Source organism: Ambystoma mexicanum, chromosome 3q (assembly GCF_040938575.1).
Source record: "Ambystoma mexicanum isolate Mex_15411 chromosome 3q, UKY_AmexF1_1, whole genome shotgun sequence".
Lineage (NCBI taxonomy): Eukaryota > Metazoa > Chordata > Amphibia > Caudata > Ambystomatidae > Ambystoma > Ambystoma mexicanum.
In genome coordinates this window covers 1,233,987,121-1,234,000,763 of record NC_090926.1, presented here as the reverse complement: position 1 = coordinate 1,234,000,763, position 13,643 = coordinate 1,233,987,121, and the positions used below count along the sequence as shown (strand labels likewise).

The 13,643-nt window shown below is 46.5% G+C and overlaps 1 protein-coding gene across 3 annotated transcripts in view; it reads left to right on the top strand.

Annotated features, from left to right (window-relative positions):
• Window positions 1-13,643, top strand: part of RGL3 (ral guanine nucleotide dissociation stimulator like 3) — a 577,979-nt gene that overhangs the window by 476,096 nt on the left and 88,240 nt on the right. For all 3 annotated transcript variants that reach the window (XM_069604164.1, XM_069604163.1, XM_069604165.1), the window contains exons 9-11: window positions 3,035-3,119; window positions 3,971-4,057; window positions 5,378-5,464. In XM_069604164.1, coding sequence (XP_069460265.1) covers window positions 3,035-3,119; window positions 3,971-4,057; window positions 5,378-5,464 — 259 coding nt within the window. The remainder of the gene's footprint in view (window positions 1-3,034; window positions 3,120-3,970; window positions 4,058-5,377; window positions 5,465-13,643) is intronic.

Below are 13,643 nucleotides of genomic sequence, written 5' to 3'. Positions count from 1 at the left end.
AGTAACGGATCACAGCCCTTCTGTGCAACATGCTATAATGCAGAAAGCGACATATTTGATGCTTCTATCTGTTACTCTGCAATGGGGCGTCAGAGGTTTGACATCTGAGACTCCCACTTTTTCACCCCCTTCGATTGTCCCCAATGCAGAACGTTTTGTTCCCGCAGTGAAGCGAGGCCCTTCACTTCATAAAACAAATGTTTTAACTTCTGCGACGCTTTACATGTTTCCCTTGACCTCTTGTGTAGAGGAAAAAAACGTGCATGTAAAATGTGCATGTGTTAAATACCGCGAGGCCATAATGTGCCTGGCGGTAGCAACGGGCGGGGTTTAGACATCCCATAATGAGCCCTTGCCAGCCGGAACACAGAGGCGCACTTTCCTCGCTGCAGTGGAGGAATTGGACTTTCAGCGTTTGTCGATCATCCCATTATCAGGGAAGGAATTGGGCCGGAACAAGACGGAGCTGCGCCTGGTAAACATTGTCTTGCCAGGTAGACCCGAGGCCCAACCCCCCATCTTCTGAGAGTTCTGATTCTTTATTTGTTTAGCTTTTTTTTTTTATTGTGTGTACAATGTACATGAAATCTTACACATAGATAATTTATTTTTTTATTGATTTAGCTGACCTATCAACTTTTCAGTATCAATTCAAAATATGCATTTATATAAAAGTAAACCCAACTTCATAATTAAAAAGCTTGCATAAACTTCAGAATGGAGCAACGCTTCTGCATAAAATTATGAGTCCAACTTGAGAGCTTTTAGAAAATTCACAGAAGCTAACTGGACATTTTACCAGCACATAAACTATCAGGCCATCGCTCCCTTTCCAAGGAGCCCAAGTAAAAACAATGGTCTCTAAAATAAATGTGTCGCAACTCTGTCAATGCGGGACAAAGTGAAATAAAGTGCTCAAGTGACTCAGGTATGTCTCCGTTTGCACAAAACCGACAGAAATTAATTTCTGTGTCAATTTTGCATTTTGCGAGAATATCCCGCGTGGGCCACAGGTTGAAGCGAAGCCTTAGGATGGCACTTTGCATTGCCGGAGAGGGAGATTTTACCAGATATGGTTCCATAATTTTCATGTGTTTGGGATAGAAAATTTGGTCACAATGATTCTTATATTTTAGACATCTGGTCTGGGTCATAATCCAGTCATGGCGGTATAACATGTTTTGCCTTAACTGGGTTTGTGACCAAAATTTCTATAGTAATTTCAGCTGTGGTGAAAGTGAGGTGATCCATTTCGGTACAAAACCATGAGAGGTGGAAAAAAAGTATGGCGACAAAATTTGTAAGATGTTATAACAATCAGTCGAAATCAAGCATTTTCTGAAAAAGAGCGCAAAGGCGCCACATATAGACAGCATGGAGCGAGACTAAGCCATGTTCATGGCGGTGCCATGAGGCTGGAGAGAATACTTCTCCAAAATGTTGCTTCCAATTTGTCAAATGAGGAATGAGGCCAGATCGGCTGTGTTTTCAGACCGTAAAGAATACATGGAATGGCTTTCTGATTCCAGTAAGATAAAGCAGAGTTCAGTGTGAATTTCCCATAACGATGTAAGATTATCTTGGTTTGTGATATGGCAGTGGCTAGTTTTTGCTCCACGCCATCTACTTGGCCTACAGCATGTGGTCTACCCTCAAAAGTATGTGTAACTGGGAACAATCAACAGTTTGGTTTCTTTAACTGACCATGTGAATTTATTATGAGTAGTTCTGGTGGGAGGATAAACTACGATTTTGTGTTTTACTGGTATTGATTATGAGTTGGTTTACATCAATGTAAGTGCTGAATGTGGCTAATATTTTTTTGTAGACCTGTTGGTGTTTTTACAATAAGAATTAGGTCATCAGCATAGATTCGGGTTTTGATGGCAGAACCATTTAACATTGGGGAGTCTGAATCTACAACAGCGAAAGTCTGGCTAACATCATAGATGAAATAGTTAAAGATTGCAGAAGCGCGTAGACAGCCTTGTTTGAGGCCCCGGGCAGTAGGAATTGGAGAAGATAATAAACCGTCTAGGTTCAGACGGATACGAATAGAAGTTTGGGAACATAAAGCATACATTATTTCCCATATAGTAGCAGGAAGCAGTCTCTCTCCAACTTCGACATCAACATTGCCCGGGATAGTGAATCGAAGGTGGCATATAGATCTATGAATGAAAGTATAACAATTGTTTGGATATGTGAAAATGAGCTTTTATGGCATTTAGGCATAACGGATTTATGTGAGTGCCCGAGCCGGTAGCAAACCCTGATTGATGTGGATCCCTAAATTGACCGGTTTTTATCCATGCATTGAAATCAACGGGTATAAGTTTGGCAAGTAACTTCCAGCAAGGCGATCGGCCTGTAATTCTGCGGCAGGGTGCGGTCACCTTTTTTTGTAGATTGGAACACTAATCAATGTTTTCCAAGATCGGGGTATCTTTGGATAGTACAACTTGTTTGAATATTTTGTCCAATATCACAGCCCATGATCTTGGGTTGGCTTTGAACATTAAGTTGTGAAGTCCATCAGGGCCAGCTGCCCTGGATGAGCGTATCTCCCGAATAAATTGTTCCAAGATGGAAGGAGAACTGTCTACAGACCACGCTACTTCTATGTTGGTAACCAGAATAAACAGATCGAACTCAGCAATAGTGTATAGAGCAGTAAAGTGAGCTAACCATTGATGTTCTTTAACAGAATTAACTTGTGAAACTGATTGAGCTTGGCTCCTCCATGAAGTGACATGGGAAATTAAGTTGTGTATTTATTATTAATAATAGATTATATTGTATATCAAATTATTATCTCTTGTCATTAATCAGTTTATGTGATGTCACAGTATTTAAAAGCACAAGGAAACAATATGGCCGAGCATTAAATTACAGAGGACAAGTGATTATTCACAGGAAAACAAACATATATTTGACTATTTTTAGTTTGAAAATTTCGAGTAAAAACTGACTTGAAATTTGGGAGACAGCACAGATGTGCACCCTCTAAATCCACCCCTCCTTCTCTCTACAGGGACAGCATTTCAACTTTTCACAAGCTCTCGGATATCTTCTCTGATGAAAACAACCACCTGACTAGCCGTGAGATTCTGCTGCAGGTGAGTGTACCTGGGACGCAGGCTTTAGTTTAGTTTAGTTTGTTTATTTGTAGAGCACATCCAAGCCCGGAGGCTTCTGTGCGCTATTCATACATGTTACAAGATCAAACAGACAGACAGGAGTACAACATAAAGGTTACATACAGAAAAATGTACAGATATACACCAGTCAGCAGTAGGATACATCATATAATGATTACATCAGTAAACAGGCGCCCTTCATCTTTCCCTGTTCCAGTCGGTTTTAGACACTGGTGGAGGCTGTCTCTGTCTCTAACGAAAGTGTCTCTCGGTGTGGGCCGGGAACCAAAAGAGGCGTTGGAAATAATTTTCGAAGTGGCTCCATATTGCAAATTAGTACCTAGCACGGGACAATGCGATCTCATTGGTCCTCGCTGGGTCGTTAACAGCCGGACAAAGCCTTACCTACCTCCCTCGATGTTCCTTCCTTTCTGTGTCTGGCCACCATGGAAAGGGAGAAGGGACTATACATACTCCCTTCTCCCGTTCCATGGCAGCCATCTTCTTTATTTACTTTTTTCTTCATTTTTGAATGGCCACCATGGAAAGGGAGAAGGGAGTATGTATAGTCCCTTCTACTCGTTTCAAGGCGGCCATCTTTTTTTCATTTCTTTCAGTTGCGAAATGCATCTTGCAACTTGAAAAAAGACTCTTAGTACCCTGGTCTTATGGCCAGAGTACTAATAGCAATAAGCCCCTCGCTACAGGGTGCCGAGGCCTACCAGGGAATCTCCAGAGTTCTGGTTCCCTACAGGCCAGAAAAGGGCCAGTACACCCCTGCACAGTGGAGTGCCTGTGTCTCTAACGAGAGTGTCTGTCTCCTCCCCCAGGAAGAAACACAGACTGCTGCCTCCAATGAGAACAACTGCAAAGAGGACTCCAAGCCGGGCCAGAAAAGTGCTCAGGATCGGAACATGGTATGGATTAAAAAATAACTTGCTGGTTACCAGAGTTCTGGAGAATGAAATCTTACAGTGAATCACCTTCTCAAAATATTTCCGGTGGTACGGGTGGGAAAGCTTGGTGACATAATACCCAATGCTGAGGAATTAGGAGGCGGCATGAGGTCAGCATGGGCCTAACATGCTGAGGCCAGCTGGCCTTTGAAGGAGAGCTCTTCTCACATCCGGTGCAGGAAATGCACAACACTGCACCCACTGTGGTCAGCTGTTACCAGCTTCCGGAGTCAAACTTCTGATCTAACAGGAGCTCTGCTGCGGGCTCCCATTTTGTTTGTTTTGCATGCAAGCTGTTAAAGTCCGGGTAACATTAGATGGCTGCAGTCGCAACAGTAAGTGGGCAATGTGGAGTAGCTATGGTTTATTGTTTAAGAGGTGCGAGTGTTGGGTGATTAGACATGGGAGAGGTGCATACAGCTGTTTGCTCGGTAAAACAATGACCAGAAGCAGGTGATTCTATTGTGCATTTTCTTTCACAGTGTGTCTTTCAGTCTTGACACTACAGTTTAAATCATAGAGGAGATTTATTTCGGCCCTTATTGATTGCTAGTAATTATAGTCTTCTACTAAGGATGGGGAAAATAAATATACATCCATACACTTTTTGCTCAACCTGTTACAAAGTCAATTTATATACTGTCAGGTTGGTTTATTTATGCATTTGTAAAGTCATCTACATAAAGCGGACCGTTATTGAAGCCTTGTGCTATTTTGCAATTTTTACAAGTATGTCACTTGCCTACCATTGCTTTATGTCAGCCCACATCACCCCCCCCCCCCTCTGCTCCCCACTCCCATGTACTCCACAGGAAGTAGGACCCAGCCTATATTTTCTATTTCCAGCACTGCTCAAATCCTCAGTGGATGTAACAGGCAGAAGGGTGCAGCGGTGACACCCAATGTACAGCCATGGGATGGTGGGGCTGGGGTCCCAGACAGTGGCCAATCGCATCCGGGAGCAACCTCAATGAGCGCGGCGTACCACATTCGCTAGGTCACAAACCGCGGGTGGTCAGCCACTTCCAGGTGGCTCTCCATTATGTGTGGTAAGCCACACCTGAGCAGCCCCTTTCTGCGCAAGAACTCCCACACTGAGGACCTCCAGCACTGTGGCTGGTCTGAGAAGCCAAGTGGCCAGCTCACTGTGTGTGGGCAACTATGCCAAGTAGGCTGTCACTGAGGACCTGCTGCCACAGTAGAGGGGGGAAGCTCACAATCATTGCTGCAACGCCCGCAAAGGTGAAGTGAAACCTTGAATCTGTCTCGTCTGCTTTTCAGAGGCCGCCTCAAGGCACTGTGCCGTACCTGGGCACCTTCCTGACAGACCTGATCATGCTGGATACGGCGCTGCCCGACTTCTTGGAGGTAAGCCAGTGCCACTTCTGACCCACCTATCCTCACTTCCTGAAAAGCGCCTAGAGGTGTCATGCAAAAAAATGTAATGTAAGTGGCCTTGTATAGCACTCTTCGGCCACGGTTTATGGCCTCGCTGCATGTGGCTCTGTACGAGAAATGTGGTGGGGGACATTAGTTGGACAGCGGAAGCGGCTCATGTGGTGTTGATGGGTGCAGGTCAGAAGTACCGGTTCCCGTCTGCCAATCTGCTTTCTATGGGTTTGGTGGAGACACTTGAGAGTAAGTTATCTATAGGGAAGAGCCCGCGATCTGATAGGCTACAGGGCGTTGGGTCTGGTCAGCTGCTGATGTCTGAGGGAGTAATGAGGCTAAAACAGGGAGGTTACTCATGGCTCGATTTATGAAGGTGTGCTAGCGGCTAGGCCTGTGGCGGCCATCTGCGAGGGATTTGTGTGTGTAGTTTAAGGTATTAGGAAATCTTAGAGGGGAGACCGTTAGTTGGGGGATGAAGTGGGTAGGCCCCATAAGGCAAAACAAACTGCCACCCAGGACCCCTAAAACGGGCTCTTGCAAACAGGTCCCATTTCACTGTAGCACATTGCCACTGCCAATCTCTCTCTTTATCACTTTCTCTCTCGCTGTCTTTCTCCTGCTTTCTTTCTCGCTCTCTTTCTCTCCCTCTTTCCATCACTTTCATTCTCTTTCTCCCTCAGACGGATACATTGTCGTCTTCTTCTTATTATTATTGTACCAAAGTACAACAAAACAGGGGTCTGCAAATTGGCCTTGGAGGGAGAACGGGCTGCCTGGATGCCCCCCTCATTCCCATAAGCTACATACTGCAATGTATGGGAGGCAAAGGTGTTAGGATCAGGGAAGGAGTGCTTGAAATGGCCAGGTGATGTGCCCAGGGGCCTGCTGTTTTATTTGCCCATCAGTGCATCGCCCGTTGGCATCAGCGTGAGGTGTTGGCCAGGGCACGGGCCAGAATCCCTGCTTGTTTCTCCCAGAGGTGTACCCTGCCGTCTCCCACAAGCCTCAAACTCTCCTCCCAAATTGCATGCAACCACAGGCCAAGATGCACGTACCCAGCACTCACCAGCCACATCTCACCAGGTGCTGAGGCAGCGCCAGAAATGTGCTCACAGAGTGATACTGCAACCCTGCCAGGGGTTCTTCACAATGCAATGAGCAGGAAAGATGGACTGCGGAGCGTGTATTTCACAAAGCGCCTTGTGAAACTGAGTGCACCAACCTGGGCCTTACAGGGCTTGCTGCAGCTTTAGGAAGGTAAAGAGAAGCATGCTGGTAGTGAGAGATAAAGGTGTCGATAGTCAAGGCGGGGAGAATCGTTTGTCGCCGTGGTACTGTCCTTGGCTCCTACAACAAAGCCTCGCCAGTGAAGTCAGCATAGCCGGGGAGTAAGGTAGACTGATACCAGACCGGTGTGTGTTGAAGCCAAGGTCGCAAGTGGCAACATTGTATAGTGAAAGCTGAAGAGAACAGTGTATGTGGCAAGAGACAAAAACACATTTAAACAGATGATTGATTGAACTTCGAAAGTCTCTGTTAGGTATCCAGAGGATTTGTGGCAAATGTGAAGAGTGATAAAGAATTGTGAAATTGAAGTGGTCCTGCAACGGATCAAGCAAAGCCCTGTGCACTTCCAAAAGTCTTCGATAGTTGATCAAAAACGATATGAAGTTGGTCCGAGCCCGGCAGAGGGAGATCAGCTAAAAGCTTTTGGTTAAAGCAAGTTTGTGTAAAGTTTTATTGGAAATTAGAATTAGTCTGAGCCTGGCGTAGGGAAACCAATTGAACATTGTGTGAAAAGAGATCTGGGCCCGGCTGAGGGGGATCCGGGGTGAACTGTGAGTCACCCGAGAAAAGAATATCCTACGAGAAATTGGATGCATGAATACTTTACGAACATTGTGTTGCGAGGATCTGAGCCCGGCTGAGGGGGATCCGAGGTAAATAGTGAAACGCCTAAGAAATTGAGCACTTGTGAAAATCTGAAAGTGGAAAAGAACTAATTGTTTATTGCATCAGGCCCTCTGAATGAAGAGACTTTGAAAGGCGTTGAGACTTGGGCACGGAAGACCTGATGTTAATTATTGAACTGTATCCTCGTGCTAGAGAAGCCAGAGACTTTGGTAAGCTTAAGTGTACCACCTTGTCCCATGGTGAAAACGTGGGGAAGGGAGGCCAACGGCCTAAACATCCTGACCTATCATTTTGTGAAAACTTCTTTCTTTTTCATAACATTATTTCCCACACTATTTGTATATATAGGTAAGGACTGGCAATAGGTTTATTAGTATAGGCCCTTTTATTTTGACAAGACACTACTAGGACTGCGTTATTATTATTTGATGGTCGTAGCTTGCTCCCATCTGTAGATTTAGGTTTAGATAGGCGTTTTTCAAACCCAGTTGAAGTTCAATAAACACCCCGAACTGTGGTCTCTTGTGCCTGTCTTACTGTTGATGCCATCCCTTCCTTACAGAAGGCAGCCCTCAAGATCGCCCACTTTCAAGGTTTGTCATTTTCCTCACCCCTATTGCTCCCTGTCAACTTCAGGGCTCTCGCCTGCCGATACGTGGCCCCACCGCCACACTCGGCACCCCCCCGTTCCCCGCACCTCCCTCAAATACCTCAACCGGCTTCGCCTAACTTTCCGTCTTCCCTCCAGGATGCACCACTAAAGACCCAAGTACACCATGTTGCGCAACAGGAGACGGCCTGTACGTCGGTCATTAGGGGGCACCCGCAATTGGTTTGGGGGTGGGTGGCGATAGGATGGACAGTCCAATGATACTGCAAGCTTGAATTTTCAGTCTTTCTGACAGCTTGCTTGGCAAGTAAGGATCTGAGACCAAGTTCCTTCCAAGGCTATGTCCAGCGGTAGCTAAATTATAAAATCTGGGCAAAAGTCGGCATGCAGTATTCATCTAACTTTCAGGGCCGGTCTTCCAGGGGTAGGGATGGGCATTCCGGGATTAGCATATGCTCAAGGCAAGAGCTGTCCCCACAGGGGCGGGGGGGTCGTCTTCTGGAGTCGGGAAGGTATCGCCTCACACATTAACATCTATTTAGCATTACACCAAGGAGATGGTCTTCCTTTCTGGGGCAGGGTGTGGTGGGGTGCACTGATTTACACTCTGGTATTTACAACTTTAGACAATTCGGTATGATTTCTGGGTTTGGTTCACATTGCTCGCTTATTTACATCCTTGCTGTAGGGGATGCTATAGGTGCGGCATGCCGCTCTCGCGTCCTCCGCCAGCGCGCGCTCCTTTTTAACCAAAGCTTCACCAGCTCAGAAATGGCTTTTATCCCCTGGTCTTTAATGATAAAAGATCCTTTACTTGCACCATCAATAAAATCAGACCAAGACTCCCTGCCAAGAAGTACAGGGGGTAGCCGGTACACATGTGTCTCCGCTTCATGCCACCTGCACTGCTCCGGTGCTGTGTTCAGACCAGTAGCATGAGCAGCACCTTCTGCAAAGTGGACCTCTGCTAGAGTGTGGCCCAGTGTGTAGGCACTTACATAAGAAGATGCTTCTTTCATTTACAAGCATAGCGCACTGCAAAAAAAGTTTAGATTACACAAGACAAAAAATATATGCCAGTAAGGAATGAAAGCAACGTTTTTACACCCCCCCCCCTCCAAAAACATTTTACCTACAACTTCCAAAAGCAGGGTGTAAAATATTCATACCTTCAATTCTTATCTAGCGTCCTACTTACAGGTGAAATGTGTCTAATAGGGGTCTGCAACCTTTGGCTCCTCACTACAACTCCCCTCGGTAGTAGATATATACTCCATGATATGGGATCATGGGAGTTGTAGTCCAAAACCTCTAGAGAGCCACAGATTGCAGACCCTTGGCATAGACCATCTTGTATGATTTGAAAGAAAACAAGAGTTACTTCTGGTAGTATTTTCTGTAGCCTTATTAACATTCAGAATGGGTTAGGTTTTTAAATATGGCGTCATAGCACCACCTGGTGGACCCCAGTGGATATTCATGCCAAAGCTTCGGATAACAGCCTGAAACCTGACAGTGCAGTCCAGAAGACTTGGCTATTGCTAAGCCCTACGACTGGCGTCGCTATTGTAGGGACAGGGGGGCACAGGCCTCCCCTTCAGATTGTTGCTCCCCCTTTGTGCCCGCCCATCGAGGGGCGGCAGGTGAAGACCTGCCCTGGGAGAGTGTTCTCAAGTCCGCTTAAAGTGGGTGGCTGAACCGAGCTCCTTGCCTGGCCTGCAGGCAGCCCTTTAACGACCTGCAATGACCCCTTGCTCTCATCAGCGCGCCCTTCTTCTTGCATATGTTTAAGCATTTGGCACTGATGGGTTCTGTATTCCACCTGAAAGACTCCTCAGCGCTGGCTGTCAATTTATAAGATACTTAATGTTACACAAGTAAGCTTCACTTTTCAAACTTGGTAATTAAGTCTTCCTAAAGTCGATTCCTAAAGTGAGAAAAGTACATTTGTGTAAAAAGAAGGCATTTTTGAGGCTTCTGTGACTTCCATCTTTCCTTTCAAGATGTGGAAAATAAAATGACAAGAATATTTTTTTGGCTTAACATGTTTCACTAAGGATAACCTATTGTAAGGTTACTTTAACGTGAGGAATATGTATTTTGCAAGTAAACTACCAGAACACTCAAGTTTCCAAGCGCGATAAGGCCATCCAGTCCTCTTTTTCCCCTTTGGGTTCTGGGACTTTAGAAGCATAAACAGGACTGGACGGCCTTCTCATGCCTGGTCATGGGACACTTGAGCACTCTGCTCCAAGGCCGTATTACTGTTATAGGCTTTTCACCAAGTTCAGCTAGAAAGTTATGTGCTCAAACGCCTAAAGTCTAGTTTGGGTTACAATCCCAGTTTCACTGTGTAACCAAAGTGTGTGATCCTGGGCACATCTCTTCATGCACAGAGGACTGACCCCAGCAGAGCTAAAATAAATGTCGTCCTCTGTTGCTGCCAGTCACCAAAATGGCGTGGGCCGTCCATAGTACAGACCCACGGGTGAATGAGTGAAATGTTTTGTCGTGCCCTGTTATGCTGTGTTATTAAGTCTTGAATAGCACACAGTCTACGGTTTCTTGGGTTCTCAGGATCTTCTAGAGACTAATGCAGAAGCAGGGCAAGGTTGCTTTGTTGCAATGTTGATGTGTACGTGATCTGAAAAGGTAGGATTCGAGGGGATTGGGTCCTCTGACGTATTCCATATCTATGACAGTAATCAGCACAGCACAGCTGTGCTGTGGTGATTACTGTCGAGCATCCCATCGAAAGAGCGTTACCAGGCAAGAGAGTTAACTTGCTCTTCTCTCTGGTCTGCAAGTTTGATATGTTTGTGAGTTGTCTGGGCAGTGCTTAAGGTGCGCTCCAGGCTGGTAACGGGAATTGTTTATGTGACTATGCCGTCTGTCATTGTTGTGTTTGAGCAGTGTGAGGAGCTGTATCTGTGGTTAGTGTGCTGTTTAGGGAATTTCTACGGGTGATGTGAATTCTATCTATTGTGTTATCTGTGCTGATTCAGTGGGGACTTGTATGTGACGATGTCCAGGTAGTTGCCAACAGAACACCTGATAAACACTGGGTGCAACCGTTTTATTATTAATATGTTTTATTATGCGTTACGTGTAACACGCCCAAGAAGCCTGGGTGCGCACATGGAACATATACAACACGGACAAGGACAAGTAAGTACCCAAGGGATAATGAAACCCATATCCAGGGTCAGGCATAATGCACCCAGAGCATAAACAGGGCAGACGGGCAAATGCCAAATACTTAGTCCTTGTAGTTGAAGAAGGTTTTAATTGCCACCTTAAATTTGAGAACACAGGGTATGGCGCGAGTGTAGACGGCAGGTTACTCTGGTGCGACACCATCAAAGCTTATTCTGCCAAAGGGGGTTATTGACATCATTCGATCGCAATAGTCTTGGCCTGGGAGCATCTTGTAATCGACAGCCAAGTAGCACAGGGCCTTTGTCAGCCCTACATTTGTGCGTCAGAGTAAGACTTTTACGTGAAATACTCAGTGTAATCGGCACACAATGAAGGGATCTTCGTGCTTCGGATACATGTTCTGACTTGCCCAGCCCTCGAGCTGCCCTTACTGCACCATTCTGAATGACCTGTAAAGCTTCACGGTTGGTCTTGTATGTACCCATCAACAAACTATTGCGATAGTCGAGTTTTGAGATAAGTGCACAGGCTAAAAGTGATCCGTTACCTGCCGATAAACGTGGACTAATCGGCTTCAGGAGTGGGGTGGTATCGGACACGATGATCGGAAATGCACTACATGCTTTTTCACTGATAATCGGGAGTTTGAACATACTGCAAGAGCTGTAAGCAATGGGGCTACGGGTATAATGCAGGCAGCGATCTTGAATTGGCGGTAGCGTGACTCCAACTTCTTCAGGCGCGGCTCTTACCCCAAAATAAGCAACTCCGTCTTAAAGAATCTCACTTTGGACACTTGGCAGTTGGTCCTATTTATTTCTATTTTGATGAATTTGTAACTCACGTCAGACCGAATGAATGCCTCTAGGCGCAGATGGTGGCAACAAAGAACTCGTTGCGCCCAAGTCAACAATACAAATGGGTAGCTACGAAAGGAACCAATTAGATAAACTAATATGGCCTCCCAGAAAGAACTGAGCAAATAAACTCATGCTGCAAATATCTAAAGGCCGAGAATTCCAGAGCCTGGGGCCAGGCATTGAGAAGCACCTGTCGCCCTATAGATCTATCTCGAAGGTGGAATCCCCAGTAGATACTTATCGGAGGATCGAAGCACGCGCCTGGAGAGCTAGCTAGGCGCTAGATTGTGTGTGCACTTGAAGATCAAACAGAGGACCTTAAAATGGAACCTCTGCTTGACAGGAAGCCAGTGAAGGGATTAGTGAGGGAGATCGCCCCCTGTTTTAGGAACTTTAAATATCGCTGGAGCGGTCTATCGGGAACACCTGCATGCGTGCTCTTTCCATAGTCTAATCTGGAGTTAATCAAAGCTCCTACCACGGTTGCGTGGTCTTTCTCGGGGGCAAATGGAATGACATGACGTGGTAGATGAAGAGGGCAGAACACCGATTGCACCTTGGCTCCAACTTGCTGTTTACTGCCAAGGTTGGATTGCAATATACACCCTAAGCTCTTGACTTCGGCAACGAAAGCCAGCAGGGAGCCAAGGATGCGAGGAGGAGGCTGGCGCCTGGATTGATCCGCTGAAAGATGTTCAGGGCCAATCAAAATCATCTCTGTTTATTCGATTTAATGCGCCATCCATTGACCCACCTCTTCACAATGCTTCTACAGCCTTGCTCACTCTCACGTAGATCTGGATATTTATTTGCTCATATGAATAGGGCGTGGACTGGTAGGATGCCTGTTATGGGGCTTGGGTTCTGGGTGTTTGGGGGGATGGATGGCAGTTTGGGGCTTGCGTTCTAGCCCCTGGCCATTGAGGAGACAGGAGTCCAGGTATGGGGCCTGCATTATGGTGGTGGGGCAGCAGGATGCCAGGTATAGGGTTTGCGTTCTGGAATCGGGCTATTGAAAAGGCAGGGTGCCAGGTATGGGGCCGGGGCTGGTGAGGAGGCAGGATGCCATACATGGGGCTTGCATTCTGACCTCTGGCTGTTGAGGAGGCACAATGCCAGGTATGGTGCTCCGGTGGTAGGGAGGTATGTTGCATGCTATTGGGCTTGGGTTCTATGTGTTGCGGTGGAAGAATGCCAGGTATATAGCTTGCGTTATGACCTCTGGCTGTTGAGAAGACAGGATGCCATGTATGGGACTTGGACTCTGGGTATCTGGCTGCTGAGGAGGCAGAATGCTAGGTATGAGGACAAGGCAATGGTAGTGGGAGGCAGGATGCCATATATGGAGATTGCGTTCAGGCCTCTGGCTGCTGAGGAGGCACAATGCCAGGTATGGGACTTGGGCTCTGGGTATTTGGAGGAAAGGAGGCCAGGTACGGGGCTTGGGCTCTGGGTGGTGGAGAGGCAAGATGCCAATTATGGGGCTTGTGTACTGACCTCTGGCTGATGAGGAGGCAGAATACTAGGTATGAGGACAAGGCTATGGTGGTGGGAAGGCAGGATGCCAGGTATGGGGCCTGGATGTTGTGGGGGGGGGAAGGATGGCAGGTGC